This window comes from Genypterus blacodes, unplaced genomic scaffold (genome assembly GCF_046128005.1).
Source record: "Genypterus blacodes isolate CSIRO-AG114 ecotype Tasmania unplaced genomic scaffold, CSIRO-AGI_Gbla_v1 ptg000011l_1, whole genome shotgun sequence".
Taxonomy (NCBI): domain Eukaryota; kingdom Metazoa; phylum Chordata; class Actinopteri; order Ophidiiformes; family Ophidiidae; genus Genypterus; species Genypterus blacodes.
This window is the reverse complement of record NW_027466825.1, coordinates 130,043-149,343: the sequence shown is the minus strand read 5'-3', so window position 1 is coordinate 149,343 and position 19,301 is coordinate 130,043. Positions and strand designations below refer to the sequence as shown.

General features: G+C 39.4%; 2 protein-coding genes and 1 long non-coding RNA gene across 4 annotated transcripts; all 3 read right to left on the bottom strand.

The window, feature by feature from the left end:
* Nucleotides 1-16: 16 nt before the first annotated feature.
* LOC143009066 (claudin domain-containing protein 1-like) lies at nt 17-6,753 on the bottom strand. Of its 2 annotated transcripts, XM_076161081.1 has the most exons (5): nt 6,640-6,753; nt 5,974-6,292; nt 4,144-4,251; nt 3,673-3,810; nt 17-1,993 (listed from the first exon to the last, which is right to left on the bottom strand). In XM_076161081.1, the coding sequence occupies exons 2-5, from the start codon at nt 6,263-6,265 to the stop codon at nt 1,773-1,775; spliced, it is 759 nt and encodes a 252-aa protein (XP_076017196.1). In that variant the 5' UTR covers nt 6,266-6,292; nt 6,640-6,753; the 3' UTR covers nt 17-1,772. The 2 variants fall into 2 exon arrangements, with proteins under 2 accessions (XP_076017196.1, XP_076017191.1); XM_076161076.1 differs by having other exon boundaries at nt 5,974-6,753.
* A 6,233-nt stretch (nt 6,754-12,986) lies between these two features.
* LOC143007911 (uncharacterized) lies at nt 12,987-15,035 on the bottom strand. The gene is made up of 3 exons (XM_076159416.1): nt 15,031-15,035; nt 13,244-14,868; nt 12,987-13,051 (listed from the first exon to the last, which is right to left on the bottom strand). The coding sequence occupies exons 1-2, from the start codon at nt 15,033-15,035 to the stop codon at nt 13,332-13,334; spliced, it is 1,542 nt and encodes a 513-aa protein (XP_076015531.1). The 3' UTR covers nt 12,987-13,051; nt 13,244-13,331.
* Nucleotides 15,036-15,766: 731 nt separating this feature from the next.
* On the bottom strand, nt 15,767-16,547 carry LOC143009531 (uncharacterized). Its single transcript, XR_012964691.1, has 2 exons — nt 16,429-16,547; nt 15,767-15,993 (listed from the first exon to the last, which is right to left on the bottom strand). It is a non-coding gene; the product is annotated as an uncharacterized LOC143009531 (long non-coding RNA).
* Nucleotides 16,548-19,301: the final 2,754 nt, after the last annotated feature.

Sequence of the window (19,301 nt, the reverse complement as noted above, 5' to 3'; positions counted from 1 at the left end):
ACACAGGACTGTAACGTAAATTAAAAAACAATTTTATTGAAATGACAGCAGTTCACTGTGGTTTCACCAAAGCACAATAATAAATTAACATTTCCTGTTATATTTACCAAACGATGAAAAAAATGATTTAATAATTTACTGTATTTGCTACAAAATAGGATCTGATTAACACAACAGGAATATTCATCATAATTCTATGTTCTTAAGTTATGACTCCTATTTAAATGGAGACTAGTACCTCTTTCCACATGTCATGGTTCGACATTTACATTGTTAAAAATAGAAATTCAGAATAATCAAATAGTGCAAAGGAATCCTGTTGCTTAGCTGAATGTGACCTTTAAAGTACATTCATAATGCTTAAAAGGGGAAACATACACAATTTCACTGTTGTTGAATCAGTCAACAGAGCACATTCGGTTCCCAGAATTAAAGTCAAATGTAAATCCTAAATAGATGCAAAGAAAGTAGATATCACAAAAGGACGAGAGAACAAACTGACCACAACTAATATCAATATTTCTATCGAATAAGTAATACAAAACAAAATATGGCATAGGTTCAACAAATGAAATGATCATTTAGGATTGTCTGGAACAAAATATCACTTAATTCAAAAAGGTTCACAGATGTGTAAATATGTGTAGCCTAAACACATGGATATTATCCTTCACTTCAGTAGATATAAAACATTTCCCCTTTCTACTAAGAATACTTAAATATAATTATAATAATACTTAGACTATTTATATTCTTCATTAAAAATCTTCATTGAAGCCACCGTTGGTAGTATTTTGAAAAACACATTTCTATTGAATTTGCTGAAACCCTCATAGAATCCTTACAGGAATCTAATAATACATAATAAACATAAATCCTAAGTGTCACCACGCAATGTTGGGATCTGAAAAAAACTTGACTAGTGTATATCCTGACTTTATAATAAACAATTAGCTGAGTATCAGCAAGCCATTAATAAAGGGTTCTTCAACTAAAATAGTCCTTCCAATCTGTAGCTGTGACCGTTAATGCATTTTAATAAATGAATTTTATTCCTATCAATTAAAGAAATAAAATGACAAATCAAGTAAAGATGGAGGAGAGGGGACTTTCCACAACTGGCCAAACTCCAAACTTAACAATGGCATATTACTTCTTCATGCAAATGAGGCAGCAAATGACTCCAGATGAATGAAGCATTAGTCACCAAACTGTTTGATAAATTCTGAGCACACTTTTTATCCCTGTTTCAATCATTTTCTTTGTTATCCCAACACCTCCCACCGTTGATATGAAATCTTCATCTACGACCCAACAGGTTCAGAGGTGGCGATTGATTTGTGTATGTTACAAACAGGTTTTGTGCTGACCCAGTTTAAAGCCACAATCATGTGATCGCTAAATGCTGTTCTACTTTGTCAAACCTGTCAGGCTTGGCTTGCCTACCTCTGCAACTTGTTGGGTCATAATTACGCGGGTTAAATTAATGCTGTTGATTAGCACAAACAACTAAATGATTGTTTTACTTCCAATGAGAATGATACGCTCAGAACTTATCAATCAACACTGTCCCTTTCTGGGTCATGAAGTGACCTTTTCCAAACCAATTCCATAGCCCGCTCAGAGATAAAAATCTAATCTTTTAATGCAGCAGATAGGGTCATTACTATGGCGTACATGCAATCCATCAGAGGGTGAAATGAGGAGATTAACCCACATTTCCTTCATCTGAGACCATTACAAAATGCCTCGTGTTGCTTGTTGACTTCACACTACGCCACCCGGTACGCAGTCATGCGGTAGTAGTTCTGACTGTGGCTGCGTGCAGCCCACACCAGCAGCGCAGCGGCCATCATGTGTAGTGGTGAGGAGATGAGGGCCAGGTAGAGGGACCAGCCCAGCGAGCCGTCCACCTTGTCGGGCAGCACAGACACCCTGTGCAGCAGGTCCATCCCTGCCAGGTAGCAGCACACCGTGGCTAAGGTGCAGAGACCTGAAAGCCAAGATAGAGGACGTATATCATATTTTCAACTTTTCTGAGCCGGATTTTAAAGACTTGTACTCTGAGAGTCGATCTCTGATATGATGACCCAAGTAATCTCAGTGTATATATGTATGCATTTTAAAACTTTGAGTCTGCTCGGATTGACCTAGATCATAAGATAAGAAAATCATTTTAATCATGTAAATCAGTTTACTCAAGCATGTAAACAATCATCCAGTTCAGTCAACTCAGACAATAAGTCACATATAGCCTATTTGGTAAACAATGGAATTCAATTAGCTCTGTTCATGTTTTACTTTTCAGTAACACCCCTTAATCACGGTATAGACAACAAGAGTATGGTGTGTTTGTAAACGCAATAAATAATGATTTCATTAAATATTTAATTTTTTAAATGTAGTTAGCATGTCGAGTATAACCAAAGATCATTCCCTATTAGCTGTTGCTTTGGCCCTAATGCTGCTGCAATGTCCTATGAAAACGGGAGACGTTAATAGAGAGCTCTGAGCTGGGTCAGGAACCATCTGTTGTTGTGGACCTGTAAGCCCTCTGATACATTGTATGTGATATTGAACTCTAAAAATAAACTTGACTTGAATTATTTGTAGTTTGTGTATTGTATTTGTAGATACCGACAGTGTGTGTGTGTGTGTGTGTGTGTGTGTGTGTGTGTGTGTGTGTGTGTGTGTGTGTGTGTGTGTGTGTGTGTGTTTCAAAGTTTAATTCTCAGATTTCAACCTGTCCCCAGAAAGCCAGAAGGTTGGTATGATTGCACGCCTCAAACATGCTCGGGACATACTTTGAAAATGACGTTATGGTATGTGACAATGCCATTAAGGAAATAAACCTCACCCTCTCCCAACCCAACTCACAAAATAGACAGACATGCAAAGCAGGTTTGACTGAACAAGTGTGGAAACTTCTGGTTGACAACCACTTCATTTCTGGAAACGATGAGTGACTCACTTCAGTGTTGACATCCACAGTGTTTTTAAAGGTGGAATCCAAAATGAACTGCTTAACTTCTCACCATCGTAAGATTTAGGGAAAGACATTTTAGTCTACATTTATGCTACATGTTTTGATGTACAACAATTTTGTTGGTCACATTTGATATTTTGATAGCTTCTACATCTTCAAGGGACAATATCAAACACCTGTGTTTAACACTTTTACATTTACATAATACAGACTTGAAATACATTGGTGCATAAGTACAAATATTCATACATTTGATGGATTTCTATGGCTGTGAATTCTTCTTTATGAATATGGATTCAGGTTTTTGGGTACGGTTTGAAAAAAATGCCAAGATAACGTTGCTGGGGTCACAGTGTAAATGAATCAAACATTGAATGCACCAAATATGTGTGTGTTGCAGGTTGGTTGACGACACATTCCTAATTGCTACTACCTAGGAAACCGGTGATCGGACAACTTACTGACTTACACACCAACTACTTGAAATGCTAATAAATCTGAATATGTGTCTTTATTTTATATTTTTGGAGTCTGACTTAGTCAGACACAAACTACAATGCCTGCATAACTGCAGTGTTCCATAGCTGAACTGTTTATACAAACTTTGAAAGCCTCATTTGAACTGCTCATGTTGAAGGCTCAGTTAGTAACCCTCAACATGTATTTTGTAGTTGAACAAGTTGTACCTGCTAGAAGATGAAGAACGCCGATCCCCAGGGTGGGAGCAAGGCTCCGGCAGATGCACCCACAGAAACCAATCAGGCCGGCCAAAACCACCAAACACAATGATGCCAGTGGGAGCAGAAACTGACATCGCCACAGGTCTATGAACACACACACACACACACACACACACACACACACACACACACACACACACACACACACACACACACACACACACACACACACACACACACACACACACACACACACACACACACACACACACACACACACACACACACACACACACACACACACACACACACACAGGGCAGTGTACTGTATATCCATGAGCTACAATCTTGTCTATGACACAGGGAAGAGTCACACATTGGTCATAAATAATGCAGTGCCATGAGAAGAGGCTTTGTTCATTACAGGGCTGGCTACAACTTTATGTTGCATAAAGTGAACTGGGTCAGTGAACTCACAGGTGCGCACCATGTCCTCCCCACTGTTATGGTTCCCTGGTTCTTTGTACTTTGGAGTGAACTGGTGAAGCAAAGTGAAGCTTCGACACCTCATCTCCATCTTGGTATCTGAAACAAATCGTTTACGTAAAGGAACATGTACGTGTCTGGCCCCCAGAATCACAACAATACAAGTTCCCTCAGGATAAATAAAGTTCTATCTTATCTTATCTTATCTTAAGTTTACATCACTCCTCGCTCCACTCACTCTCTGATCAAAATCAGGTGACTGAATCAAAGGTTGAGGCTTCCCTTGTTTAGCTTAACACACCTGATTTGGCTAAAAACAAAGGAAGCTGAACAGACATCAGTGTTGTTTGTGTAGGCTGGCTTGAAAAAAATCGAATCCCCACAATCACAACGCTTGCAAATCAACGCAATTTGTCAATGCTAACTTTCTTAATGCAGAGATGTGGACGTCATATGGTCTAACTTATTTAATTTGTCATTACTGTATCTTGTTGATTGGATATCACCTGTGATCAATACCTTGGACTAAGCATTATTCTTATCATTATTGCTTTTGTTGCAATCCCGGCAGTGTGAAACACATAGCAAAGCAGGTAAGACACATACCTAAACTCTGTCTGTCTTTCATCAATAATCTGTAGCTTTGGCAAAGAAATCAAACGGATTTTGCTGTTGTGTAAATATGTTTGCCCCGCCTTATACGGGGAGACCCCCTATACATACTGCACATCAAGGAGATCCTGCATGAATGGTGACGCTGTTCTCCAGACAAAGTGACTGTCCAAGAGGCGTTGCATTATATTTCTGCCTAACTAAAATTCTGCTGTTGACTATAGGCTGCTCTGGACCAGGATTGCCGTGGAGCATAAGTTACTGCGGCAACAGAGTGCGATCAGAAGTGAGTCAGCTTCATGACATTGAAAACTCAGACTTTACATTACATTACGGTCATTTAGCAGACGCTTTTATCCAAAGCGACTTCCAATAAGTGGTTCAACATAGGTAGATAAAAGAACTTCAGGTCACAAGAAATCGTAAGTGCTTGAGCCTAAATTTAGCTGACTAACCCCTGCTTTATAGTACAGGCCCCAGGTGTGGGTAGAACAGGAAGAGATGGAAAATATGCAGTGTCACTGGTGCCAAGAAGCCAACCTAAGCTGTGTTCAAGTGGTATTGGACAATAGAAAGTCCCAACCCCTTGAACGCACTGAAGTTGTGTTTACCACATGACCAATGGTACATACTACTTTCCAATGAGCATTTGAATGCAGTATAGAACCAAGGCTCTGTGTAGGTTGGTGAATGTACTGTTAACGCCTGTACAGAGTAATCAACAGGCAAATACTTCAATATGTTTAGATAAGTGTTTCAAATTACACAAAAGTTTCTAACTAATGTAAATATATTCCGTCGTATATTTCATTCATTTTCTTGCTGTGCTGTGACATGTAGAGGAATGATTCAGCAGTATTATGCCAATATCTGAGTGTACTGCTATACTGTTGCAGGTAAGAGATGTATTTGTACCTGTCATGATTAATTTTATATGTTTAAACTGCAAACATATCGAACCACTGTAAAACGTAAAATACAAAACTAGGTTTATACATCAAATAAATGTCCTCCAGAATCACTCCTACGTTTGGTCATAAATAAAAGGGGGAGATTTTAGATGGAAGGTTGCATGAGTCTGGGTTTCACTAAAATACGGCATGTGTTCTTCCGGTATAAGATAGGAGCGACAAATTCCAGCCCGACAGCTTCCAGGCCACCGCACCTTGCCTGGCTGGGGTTGATGGGTGACATGTTTCTCAGACGTACCTTGCTCCTTGTACCACAAACCGCTGGCGGGTACCAGCACACACCGCCACCACAGGCCTACGGTGCCGTTGAGGCGGAACAGGGTGTCGCTGTAGGTTTTCTCATCAAACTCCCCATCCATGAACTCCTCATAGAGGGACCGCACCTCGGACACGTTGGCCTCTCCGCGCACTGTAGGGCTGCTGTATTGGTACCAGTGCTGCGTTCCGATCGCCACGGATAGATACACCGTGGCCAGTATGCTTAACACGCAGGCGATCACCAATGCTGTGGCGTAGCGGTTGTCAACCATCGCTCATCCACTCAACATGCACGTCAACTGGAGGATTAAGTCGATGTCAGCGGTCGAGCACTCCCACATCAATCTGAATATCGGCTCGCTTCCACTCAAAGTCACCCGCGTTACTGTTCCATCGGGTCTGCAGACACGCCTTGCAATATTCGAGGAAAACCCTATTTAATGTCCAATACTTTGCGCTTCTTCAGCCAGACTCCCCCCCCCCCCCACACACACACACACACTCCGGCTGGTAAACGCCATCTGCTCCCCTGTCCCACTTCCACAGGCGGCGGGTGGTCGGACTGCGACAGACAGCAAAAACGTCCGCAAAAACTACTACAACAGACCGCTATTATTGATCAACAACAAAACGATACATTACATACCGTGTAGTCGAAGGATTATCTGACCCGAAAATGTAAATGGAGTGAGTTTGTTTTGGTAGTTAGAGAAGGGCACACAGAGAGGGATTTCAGACGTAAATACGCTAATCCAGGCGTTTTCCTGTTCCGGTTCACACATAAAAAAAAAAAAAATCATTTATTTTTATCGTCTCTTCCGTGCGGATAAAGCCACACTCAATATATTATTTTCTTGTTTGACGATAAGAATTTATTGTTTATTGTTTTTTATTTGTTTTATTGTTATCATCCGACAGTTACCAAAAGTATTAGAAGACGATAAATTGTCAGAATTTAGAACAAAAAAAAGAAAGAAAAAAGGTTTGCCTCATTTCTCCCCAGAGAACTGTAAATCCAGTTTAAGCTGCCAGGCTGAAGGTTCGACTAACCGGCTTTCAATTGGAGGCACAGGAAAATGAGAGGAAGCACAAAGCAGAGTATCTCCAACTACAAATATGCAGAGTTTGAAGCTGGCAAATAGTGTGGCAGCTTGAAGTAGAGGCCATGAAAATCTCTCATTGGCACCCATGATCACCAACAGCTGTGAAATCTGCATTTTCACAAACAGTTCTTAAGTCCCTTGGTGCCCACATTTAGGGAGTCAGAGGTTGACTCCTATTTCATTGCATTTGAGAAAATTGCCACTGCACTAGACTGGCCTAAGGACATGTGGACCTATCCTGGTGTAATACAAGCTAGTAGGTGAAAGAAGAAAGCCTGAAAGATGATGATGATGAGTTTAAAAGTCAATTTTGCGTGCTCATGAACTTGTGCCAGGGGTGGACAAACAAAACCTCAGCTATTATATAAAGTGGTCACATCTTTGAGTTTGCGCAACAAAAACCTCTTCAATTGATGGTGTGCAGCTAATGCGGTCAAGGACAGAATGCTCTACTTAAGAGGATGATGATGTTTTCTATATAACTATTAAAAAGTATGTGTTATATATAGATGTTTCGATGTGACATCATGTGATATCTTGTTCCGCCACCACACTGATAGGCTAAAACTATCTTATCTCTGGTTGTATAATGCTAGTTGTGGCTGTCTAAACGGTAATGGATAGGAAGAATTACTTTCAGAAGGAATGTAAAATGTACAACTGGGAAGATGGAGTATATGAGACAAACTCTAAACCTTGTTATTTTCTGGAACTGTTGGATAATGCTAGTAAGACTAATGTTTTTTACCACGTAAAGCAGCCACTAAGTATATTTAAAGAAATATATTTTCTGGGGAGTTTTCTCTCATCTTCCTAGAAAGCTTTGGGCGGGGAGTTTCCCTGATGTTGTGGGCCTGCAAAGCCCTTTGAGACATTGTGTGTGATATTGGGCTATACAAATTAAATTGACTTGACTTGGCCTTTAGGGTTCATACACACATACATTTTGAATATTCAATTACCAATTCAAATAATCAAAATAAATGAAAATTCATGAATAATATAATTACTGTTAAGCTTACAACACCCAGAGATCAGCTCACTCAAGGTACATGTGAGGTTTTGATGTTGCAGAGGACGGATTCAACAACATTCAGGCAGACAAACTGAACACTCCTAGTTACAATGTAACATTTTAACCTGACATTTAATTACATTTAGCATCATTAACTTGTTGTCAAAATAATGAACAATGAACAATGAACAAACACAAAACAGGAAATATTAAAACAGCAAGGACCATATACAGGTAAGTGTGCGTGTTTGTGTGTGGAAGGGAAAGTGGAACAAAATGGCACAATCCACAAGGGTAGAGTCCTGGGGTTGCCAAGGTGTGAAACCTAAAATGGTGAATTCAGTCCAATGGAGATGATCAGCCCTTCCGGTTCGGTGGCAACGCTTGACCAATGATGGTTGAAAAGGAGGTCCAGGGTGGTTTTACACCTGGGTGTGGACAGTGGAGGATCCTGGGAAACTGAGTTAAATGCCCTCAGAATAAAGGGCTGTATGATTTCAGCCAGATTTAAAGGCCATACAATACTGATACTTCATCAGCTAGGATCTTGTTTCTCTGGTTTATAAATAGCTGATGATGATACTGAACTAACTTAGTGGGTGATACCATGGAATGTTTAATAACGACTTCAGTTGGTTTTGATTTGAAAAGGTTGGACAAAAAGCAACAACTGATAGTGGTGAAGCTGTAGATTTGTCTTCTTGAATTCATTTAGCCGACCCTATCCATCAGTTCAAATGACCCCTTTCCAGTTGTTTCATTGTCTTCCAGTTTGAGCATTTACGTTCTTCCATTACACTCTGAATGTCTCTTTTGTGTACTTTCTGGATCATAGTGTGGGGTGGTATGGGGTGTTTCTCTTTCTCTTATCTTATAGTGTGTAGCTCTAGGTGAAATGCGTCTTCCATGTCAGCAGAGATGTAAGCACTGAATCAATCTGAGTCTGGCAGCTTTGATTCTTTCTGAAATGGGCTCCAGTTCTATGGGGCTCTGTACTGCTTCCTTTGACAGTGGTAAAATAACCTCATTCATTTGCATTACACAAGTGTAATAATGTCTCTGAGAATACATGAACCACCTTTGGGGAGGTTTCAAGAACTCACGCACAACTAATGCATGTTGGATTGTTGCAACATTTGTGCCAATTTTGCTGTCTGATGTTGTCAAACTATATTGTTGTTAAATTTAATTACTAACAAGTGAATGGCAATTTGAAGACCCATTCCTACCACGAGTAGAAGCCACTTCTAGACATTCTCGTCCTCTCGCCCTCTCTGTAGGTTTTAGACCAAAAGATGGACCTTTAGCCTGAGAAATATATTATATAATAATCAAAGTTTTCCCCCTAAGCATTCTGAAGACACTGCTGGTAGTTAAAAATATGTGGAACAAGAGGCGAGAATGTCTAGATCAGGGGTGTCAAACTCATCTTAGTTCAGGGCCACATTCAGCCCAATTTAGAATCAAGTGGGCCGGATAAGTAAAATCATAGCACAATAACCTATAAATGGGTGTAAATGGACAACTCCAAGTTTTCCCTTTGTTTTAGTGCAAAGAAGAACAAGTTCATATTGCAAATGTTTATTTTATCTTTTTACAAAACATATGAACAACCTGAAATTTCTTAAGTCAGTAAGTCAACTTTTTCTGCAGGGAAAAAACAACAAAACAACTTGTATGATTTTAAATGTACATACACTTCCACATCTGTGTAGAAATGTGAACTGAACTGACTCACTATCTCCAAAATAGTCTTGGAGGAACAGTTTAACGCTGCCTGGACAATTACAATTTGCTTTCACTGACAACAATACAGGAGAGCAATAATAATAATTAATAATAATGAGATGAGAGAGAGAAATTATAATAAATAAGAGAAGACATTTCCAGAATAAACACGCAGCATTTTTCTGAAAAGTATAAAGCAAGAAATGAACGTAAAAGAGCGATTTGTATACTGCTGTGGAAAGCTGGGGAGAGCAAATCGATCAAGAAGATCAATTTCGTAAGGCATGGAAAGCCGTTCACAGACGGAGATTACATGAAGGAATCATTTACAAAAATATCAGAGAATCTATCCTCGGAAAATCACCTTGGTTTAGTGCTGATCTGACGCTGATGTGGAAACGCTGCATTTTTGTGTTGGGATGCCGTCACTTGGCGGGACGCAAAATCGACATGCATTGTGGGAAATAAGGTTTATGGACAATTTATGCTTAAAAGCTCTGTGCTCTCGCCACATAAAAATGACTTGGCGGGCCAGATTTGGCCCGTTGGCCTTGAGTTTGACACCTGTGGTCTAGATCCAGGAAAATGGGCAAATAACTATAATGTGTGGTTCAGAATATGACAGCATTTTCTAGGCTTTAATGCATATATGTATATGTAGGCATATTTTTTTACTATAATGAAGTACAGTAATGATTCAGTATTCAATTTTTTTATGGTGTAGCTGCTTATTAATAAGAACTTGTATACATTACATTTACAAGACTGCATATTGTTTTAGAAAGATCTTTTTTATGTGACGTACCTATTAGTTCTTTCTGACTGAACAAATGCTAGTCACTGGCTGGTGTTAGTGCTGAAAATGACTGATGATTAGATGTAATCGTCAAATGAAATCTAGGAAATAAAGAGGCAGGGTTTGATTGACTGTAGATTTGCCAAAAGTGTTTATTGAAAACATCTCTGAATTCATGTAATTGAGTTTTACTCAAACAACCAAATAGATAGATATTATTAAAAAAAAAAACTGTATCCTGGTCATAGGGAAGACATACATTTCTCAAAAAAATTGTACTAAGAAGCTCACAGAATACATTTTGTTTGATTAAGCAAATAAATATGAAAATTGGAGATTTGGATTATGTGAATTGTAACAAAAGAAACATTTCCCAGAAGATGAAAATAAAAACAGCCTCGTGGATATTATTTAGTTTTATGGTTAGTGATACATTAAGCATTTGATGGCCACATGGGGTCTAAAGTTAGAATAACAGGTTTACCTCAACAAGTAATTTAGCAAAGCAAATCTAAGGTCATAATATGAGAATTGGTATGAATGATTTTCTTGGTGTATCTGTTCATGTTAGTTAAGTGTCCTTGGTTAGCTTGACAATTCAATGAGCCTGGTGATGAAGTTGTCTGTTATCACCGACTAATTTCATTCTGTCCACAATGGGATCCCGGGACATAGAAACACCCGTTCACGTTTCCAAGTGACAAAGTTGTCTACTGCACATGGACAGCAAAACCTAACCCACTCTTGTAAATCTGTCTCGTTGTTATTATTATTGTTGTTGTTGCTGTTGTCAAATGGCACTGTCCTTTTAATTCCATTAAGTCCAGCCATTTTCCTTTTGCCTTTCAGATGGTCATCAGCACTGGCACTACTGCTGGCTTGACAGAAGCCATGACAACACCACCAGGAAGGACGCAGTGATGACGCTGATCTTATGACTGATTCCACTGGAAATTTCTACAAGAAAAATAAACACAGAATATTATATTTCAGGAATAAATCTTTGGATTTGTGAAAATTTGTATGACACAGCAGTAAATATTGCTTACGTATGCCATCCACAATAATGGAGTCTGTCTCAATGTCGAAGCCTGTGATGCTTGAAGCAAGAGACAACAGAACATTTGCGACCAGAGTAGCATTAGGAACCGATGTGGCATTAAATACCATGGTGATTTCGTTGACGATTGATCCACGACTGTAAAAAGAAAAATATTATTTAACATAAATGTTTCAAATTTTCTTACATTTTCTCCTCAAGTAAAGAAATAACCAATTACCGGAATGAGTCCACATCCAGGCTTTTGAAGGAGGGGAATACCCTACTGTATGCCGGTGAGAGCTATACAAACAAAAAATAAATGACGGCTTAGGCAGTTTCCAATGGTTATCCGCTCTTGTTTTGCAGAGAATACCAAAATGTGCATTCATAACATTAAATGGAGGAAGGAAGCTGCCTTCTTATATTCCCCCTGATGTTAATGAAGGATAAGGAATGTAAAATTAAGTATAACTTAAATATATTTTCAGAGACATGTAATTGACGTTTCATTCTCTGGGGGAAACTTACGCTGTTCTTTATCAGTGAAGCTCGAGTCTTAAAAGCCTGAGAAGATTGATTCAACAACTCTGATGTAAAAGTTTCGTTGGATCGAAATGACAGCTGCAGTGTTCCAAGTGCTGCTGTAGTAGTTGCAGTTGTTGTAGTTGCAGTGGTTGGTGGTGCGGGAGTTACTACAGAAAAAGTTGAAAGAAAAACATGTAACACTTTCTCTGCTGTACCAGAAAAACAATTGCCTTTCCCAAAATTATTGTGTAGTTCATAAGTTGGAAATTTGTCAAAATGCAAAGTAGTGATAGACAGCGGTATTCACCTTGTGTGATCATTCTTTATAACTTTTTTCTTTTTAACACCAAACAGTGAAAGATTTCTTTAGTTTTGTTTCTAAACTTATTTCAAAAAACTAATGCTTACTGCTTTCATTTTTCAGAGCAGGATATTTTAGGATTTGATACTGATGAAGGAAAAGGAAATGGTACTAATACTTACCAATTACTGAGACAGAGTTGGGATCAACGGTGACGTTGAGGGTGTTGTTTTTCACAGCATCTATGAAGGTGGTTAAAACTTCACTGCTCTGTGGGACTGCACCAGCAGAAGAGTTGAACTCAATGTCGATTTCAACTAGAGTGTTATTGAGTGGTTGTTTTGATGACTTCTCCCTGCATAGCAAAACCAAAAATGAATACATCACAGATTAACAGAAATTATAATTAACGACAATGGTGATAATTATTCAAATGTATCATTTGATGTTTCATTGGAAGCTGAAAAATTTATGAAGTCTTACCTGAAAGCTTTAATTTTGCAAGCTGTGAAACGTTGGCTGAATATCCTTTTATAGACTTGATTGCACTGCAGGAGGAAAATAAATAAATAAATGATTTAGGAGGCTTTTATATTAAAATTGTATTATCACAATCTAATGATATAATAATAATAGTATAAATTGAACAGAAACCAAATATGAATGGAATGTATTTTCAATGAAGCTGTCCTCCAAATAATTCAATCACAACACCAACACATTGAAAAAGATTAACTCACGCCAGGGAGGATTCGTTCACTCAGGTCCTTGAATCTTTTACTGTTTCTGTCTGTGAGATCTGGACTGAATTCTTCAGCAAGCTGACTTTCAATAGAAAAAACAGCAACAGAAGGTGCGGCCGTGGTTGTTGTTGTAACGGGTGCTGCCGTAGCTGTTGCTGTCACGGGTGCGGCCGTAGCTGTTGCTGTCACGGGTGCTGCCGTATTTGTTGTTGTCACGGGTGCGGCAGTAGTTGTTGTTGTGGGTGCAGTTGTAGTTGTTGTGGGTGCAGTTGTAGTGGTGGTTGTGGGTGCAGTTGTAGTTGTTGTTGTGGGTGCAGTTGTAGTTGTTGTTGTGGGGACAGTTGTAGTGGTGGTTGTGGGTGCAGTTGTAGTTGTTGTGGGGGCAGTTGTAGTGGTGGTTGTGGGGGCAGTTGTAGTGGTGGTTGTGGGTGCAGTTGTAGTGGTGGTTGTGGGGGCAGTTGTAGTTGTTGTTGGTGGTGCAGTTGTAGTGGTGGTTGTTGGTGCAGTTGTAGTGGTGGTTGTGGGTGCAGTTGTAGTTGTAGTTGTGGGTACAGTTGTAGTGGTGGTTGTGGGTGCAGTTGTAGTGGTGGTTGTGGGGGCAGTTGTAGTGGTGGTTGTGGGTGCAGTTGTAGTGGTGGTTGTGGGTGCAGTTGTAGTTGTTGTTGGTGGTGCAGTTGTAGTGGTGGTTGTTGGTGCAGTTGTAGTGGTGGTTGTGGGTGCAGTTGTAGTTGTAGTTGTGGGTACAGTTGTAGTGGTGGTTGTGGGGGCAGTTGTAGTGGTGGTTGTGGGGGCAGTTGTAGTGGTGGTGGTTGGGGCAGTTGTAGTGGTGGTTGTGGGTGCAGTTGTAGTTGTTGTTGTGGGGACAGTTGTAGTGGTGGTTGTGGGTGCAGTTGTAGTTGTTGTGGGGGCAGTTGTAGTGGTGGTTGTGGGGGCAGTTGTAGTGGTGGTTGTGGGTGCAGTTGTAGTTGTTGTTGGTGGTGCAGTTGTAGTGGTGGTTGTTGGTGCAGTTGTAGTGGTGGTTGTGGGTGCAGTTGTAGTTGTAGTTGTGGGTACAGTTGTAGTGGTGGTTGTGGGTGCAGTTGTAGTTGTTGTGGGGGCAGTTGTAGTGGTGGTTGTGGGGGCAGTTGTAGTGGTGGTTGTGGGTGCAGTTGTAGTGGTTGTTGTGGGTGCAGTTGTAGTTGTTGTTGGTGGTGCAGTTGTAGTGGTGGTTGTGGCGGCAGTTGTAGTGGTGGTTGTGGGGGCAGTTGTAGTGGTGGTTGTTGGGGCAGTTGTAGTGGTGGTTGTGGGTGCAGTTGTAGTTGTTGTTGTGGGGACAGTTGTAGTGGTGGTTGTGGGTGCAGTTGTAGTTGTTGTGGGGGCAGTTGTAGTGGTGGTTGTGGGTGCAGTTGTAGTGGTTGTTGTGGGTGCAGTTGTAGTTGTTGTTGGTGGTGCAGTTGTAGTGGTGGTTGTTGGTGCAGTTGTAGTGGTGGTTGTGGGTGCAGTTGTAGTTGTAGTTGTGGGTACAGTTGTAGTGGTGGTTGTGGGTGCAGTTGTAGTGGTGGTTGTGGGGGCAGTTGTAGTGGTGGTTGTGGGGGCAGTTGTAGTGGTGGTTGTTGGGGCAGTTGTAGCCGTTGTTGCTTGTGCTTCAGTTTGTGGTATGGTTGTTAGATAAATGAGACCTGTTTTTAGAGAAGACAAAGAGGAAAATGAATTGATTTTCTCACAATTGGTCTTTTGTAGATCTTTTTTGGTCTTTTCTTTCTCTTTATTCAATAACTGTTTAGTGCCCATAAAAAGCAACCTACCACATACACTATCGGTCATCATATGTCTTATTCCTAGCCCTTCACTTTCATAAATACGTACTCACAATGACACATATTTTACCATCAGACAAGGGAACAAATATAAGTCAAGTTTAATTATCGCCCAATATCACATAGAGCTCGAACAAGCTTCCTCCAAAGACAAAGAAGAAAAAACCCAAAGGGGTGAATCCTTCCCTGTCCAGCCGTAAAACAAGGGGCAAGGAAAGGGCATGATTTACAAATTGTAATAGTACAAGAAAAGACAACATGAAGAGAGAGGGAGAGAGAGTTACACAGCAGCTCTTACCCATTAGAATCAGCATTGTGGAGAGAAGTGGTCTGACATCCATCTTGTTTTCCTTTAGATCTATAGAATAATTAAAATATAAAACAATGCAAAGGCTGGACTTGCATGAAAAAAACATTTGCAATATCTGTCTATCAATGCCTTTTTTAAATTTTGCCAAAGTTTCAGTCACCCAATGTTCAAGGTTGTTTTGCTTTAAATTTGCAATAGTATGACATGGGTGTGTGCATACCAATATTGCCTTCACAACCCAACGAGCAACACCAGCACAGAGACCCAAAAAATAAACACCTCGTCACCTGGACTTTTAGGACACAGAAACCTTAAATCTCACCATTCTCAAATCTGGCCAGAAATGTGTCCATTGACTATTCAAGAACTAGTTAATACGTTTTGAAAGTCTTGAAACCTCATATCATTTGTCGACTGTGGATTACACCTGTCATCGTGGAACAGGACACAACCTATCTTTGTTCAAAAAAAGCTGAGCTTACAGTTATGGTCACATTGTTAGCAGCCTGTAAAGATAGATGCAGTGTTTCTTAAATATAACAGAGTGGTCATTTCTATTTACAATGCTCCCCACTGGGTACACAGAGACATAAATCATCACATCAGAAAGAGCTGTACCTGAAAAGCAGGTTATCGCTTCACTTCAGCAGCAGCAGTCCAAAAAAATAAAAAATCAGACACACTGTGAACACTTCTAATACGTCTCCTGCATCACAGGAATTAAAGACCCAAACAATCAAAATATCAAGAAGCTACAACAAGTTATCAAGCTTTAGAGCTTAAATAGCTACTCGGGTGCATGTTGAGAGCTTTTCAGGCTACATAATTTCGATGTTAAATAGTTTGATTAAGTGTGCGACAGCTACACAATCAATTCAAAAATGAGATAAAACAAAACACAGCTGATATATCTGTGTGGCTGTGTGTATGTGTATGTGTATTGATTCTTTGATGTATATATGAAATGGATAATTATAGATCATTTGTTTCTTAAATCGATAATTTAAGAAACAAATTTATACCTATACACCCACATATACAAACCCACATGTTTATATAATATATTGCATACTTACAACAAATTTAAAAAACTGCTTCTTCTTTGTAGTAGGGTTCTTTTAATTTTGTGTATCTGTTCAGAGTCTTCTCATTTAATCCATCTCACATTAGTGGCAGTCTTGAATGCACACCATGGACTTTTATACACAGCAGTGACATCACATGACGCACAGATGATGAGTATTTCAAAAATGTCCTCCCACCCTCACAACGGAAAGCAAAGTCTAAATCTGAAGATGCTCTCAGAGTCAATTGTTTCCTTATTCTCTTGGCTAAATTCCATGCCTGACTCACTTTTCATTGTTCTGTGAGATGAGTTTCTGCATTCCACTCACCTGCCGTGTTTCGTACCTTGTTGAGGTTCCAGTTCTAGCAGAAATGCTAGCAAGTCATTAAGGGTACCAAATGCATAAATGCATATAAAACATGGATATGTATCAGAAATACAGCATAAATACAGTACTTTACAAAACCAAAGTTATTGCACATTATGTGTACATGTTATGTAATCAAACCATCTCTCAATCCTAATTGGCCAATTAATTACAGTCATACATTTATTTTTTTTCTTTTCATGGACAAAGTGGGACCTCTGACCAATTCATTCTAGTGTAAATACATTACGGTATTGAATTTTGACAAAACCCTCGTGAGTCTTTAGTGATGTCATTGGTGCTCTGTTGTCCTCTCATGTGACATTTCTGTTCAACAAGAGAAAACAACAATTTCTAAGGTAATCTGGTTTTCTCTTGTACTTGTAGCAGACTTGTTTTTCTGTTCTACAAGCAGTTATAGAATTCATATTTATTAAAATTCCTGATGAGATCATTCTGGTTGGGGTAAGTTATTAATAATAGTGTATCTATGAATTGCTTCTGTGATAATTAATCTCAAAATGAATTCAACAAATTAGCACTTACCAAAATGTATTTTCAATTGGCTAATTGATTAATTTAATTATCATTAAAATTCGAAGTTTGAGTGACTTTGTGAAATGTTTCCAAAGTTATAATTTTTTGAAAAATAATAATTGTTTGTGTGTGATCATGAGTTGTTAAAGACTTGAAATTTAAACTTCATGACTTGGACTGGACTTGGGACTTGTCAGTTTTTATTTGGAACTTGACTTGGGACTGACTGGGAATTGTCCTGATGGTGTGGGTCTGTAAAGCCGTTTCAGACACTCTATGTGTATACAAATACAATTTACTTAACTTGACTCTTATGGAGTGTTGTGACATCAAAATGACACATAGATGAAGAATTTAAAAAAAAATGTCTGGCACTAAAGCCGAAGACACACATCGGAATTATAAGAAGCTATGCGTTGTCATCATTTACCTTGTCAGGTTCTGGGCTGAGTTCCAACACTGACTTCTTTCTTTTGATCTGAGATGAGGTGTGTTGTTGTTTCTGAAGAATCTCCGCCTAAATGACGTATCCAAAACTACTTCTTAGATTTCTTTTTGTTTTGAATACCATTTTACAGGTGCCTAATTTAGTCCATCTCACAGTAACACATCATCTGTGATACTGGTGAATGAGGTCAGTCAGGTATGATGGGCCAGTGCATGATGTGCTTTAAAAGTGAAGAGAATTAATTAATTGTTTACAAATGTGTTAGACAATGGGTAGTCAGTGAAGATGGTACATGATATGTTGAGATGCTCACAACCTTAAGAGCAGGTGCTGAGGTGGATAGCAGTGTTCTGGCCCAGTTGGATTTAACTACATAATTTTTTATTACTTTTGGAGGAATTAATGACAGACAGTGAGTTAATGGCCGGGTGGAAGATAGATGACTTGATAGAAATATACACTTGTGTATCAAGAAAGTTGAGACTGTGGTGTCAACGATCTGACCAGGAAGGAGGATGTAGATGATGGATAGGAGTGGTCTAACTACTAAGTCCTGTGTGACAAGGTGGAGCTGTAATGGATTGATTGATGATTGATGACATAAAAAATGTAGAGATGACGAATTCTTTAAAAATGTTCCAGCACTGTAGCCAAGGACATAAAAGCACTAATTATAAGAAGCTATGCATTGTCTTTAAATACCTTCCTACTTACCGTCAGTTTTTAGGCTCAGTTCCATGACTAACCTGCAGGCTCACTTGTGGTTCCTGGTATCTACAAAGTAGAATGGGAGGCAGAGCCTTCAGTTATCAGGCTCCTCTCTTGTGGAACCATCTCCCAGATATGGTCCAGGGGGCAGAAATCTCAGAGTAGGCTTAAAGACTTTCCTTTTTGCCAGGCTTGCCTTGGACCAGCCCCTACTTATGAGGCTATAGACCTAGACTGCTGGGGGACTTCCCAAGATGCACTGAGCTCCTCTCTCCTCCTCCCTTCTCTATCTGCATATCCATGTTATTGCATTATCACTGCATTTCACTACCCTTACTTGTTATCTAATAATCAGAGATAAACCACAGTTTACATTTGTTTGCTCCCTAATGACATGTAGGTGTAGCCGTAACGGTCTGCAGGCTTCGACTACACTGCGTTGTGTTCTGGTGCACAATCACACACGAGACACTGGCATACTGTGGACTCAGGTTTATGCTTGTTTTCAATTTTCACACAAAGAGCAAAACGTCATATGGGTTGTTAATCTTAGCAACAACACGCCTCTCACAGTCAAGTTCAATGCAGACTATAAATCTGAAACTATGAAAAAAAATAAAAATACAACATAATGTTTGAAAAGACATGTACAAATATCCAGACTTAACACGAGGGCTATCCTGTATAACTATAAAATCATATAACAGACTTGAATTAACAATGTACTGAACGTGGTAATGGAAGTATAACACATAAACATACCTGTTGGGTACCTTTTAGGGTGGTGGCACTTTTTCTCTCAAACTTTTTTTTACTTTGAAAA

Coding starts and splice junctions, on each gene's coding strand:
- LOC143009066 (XM_076161076.1), bottom strand. CDS start 6,265: ATGGTTGACAACCGCTACGCCACAGCATTGGTGATCGCCTGCGTGTTA. Junction 4,252..5,973: donor TTTGTGGTACAAGGAGCAAG/GTACGTCTGAGA, acceptor GATTTGTTTCAG/ATACCAAGATGGAGATGAGG. Junction 1,994..3,672: donor CGTTCTTCATCTTCTAGCAG/GTACAACTTGTT, acceptor CTTGGCTTTCAG/GTCTCTGCACCTTAGCCACG.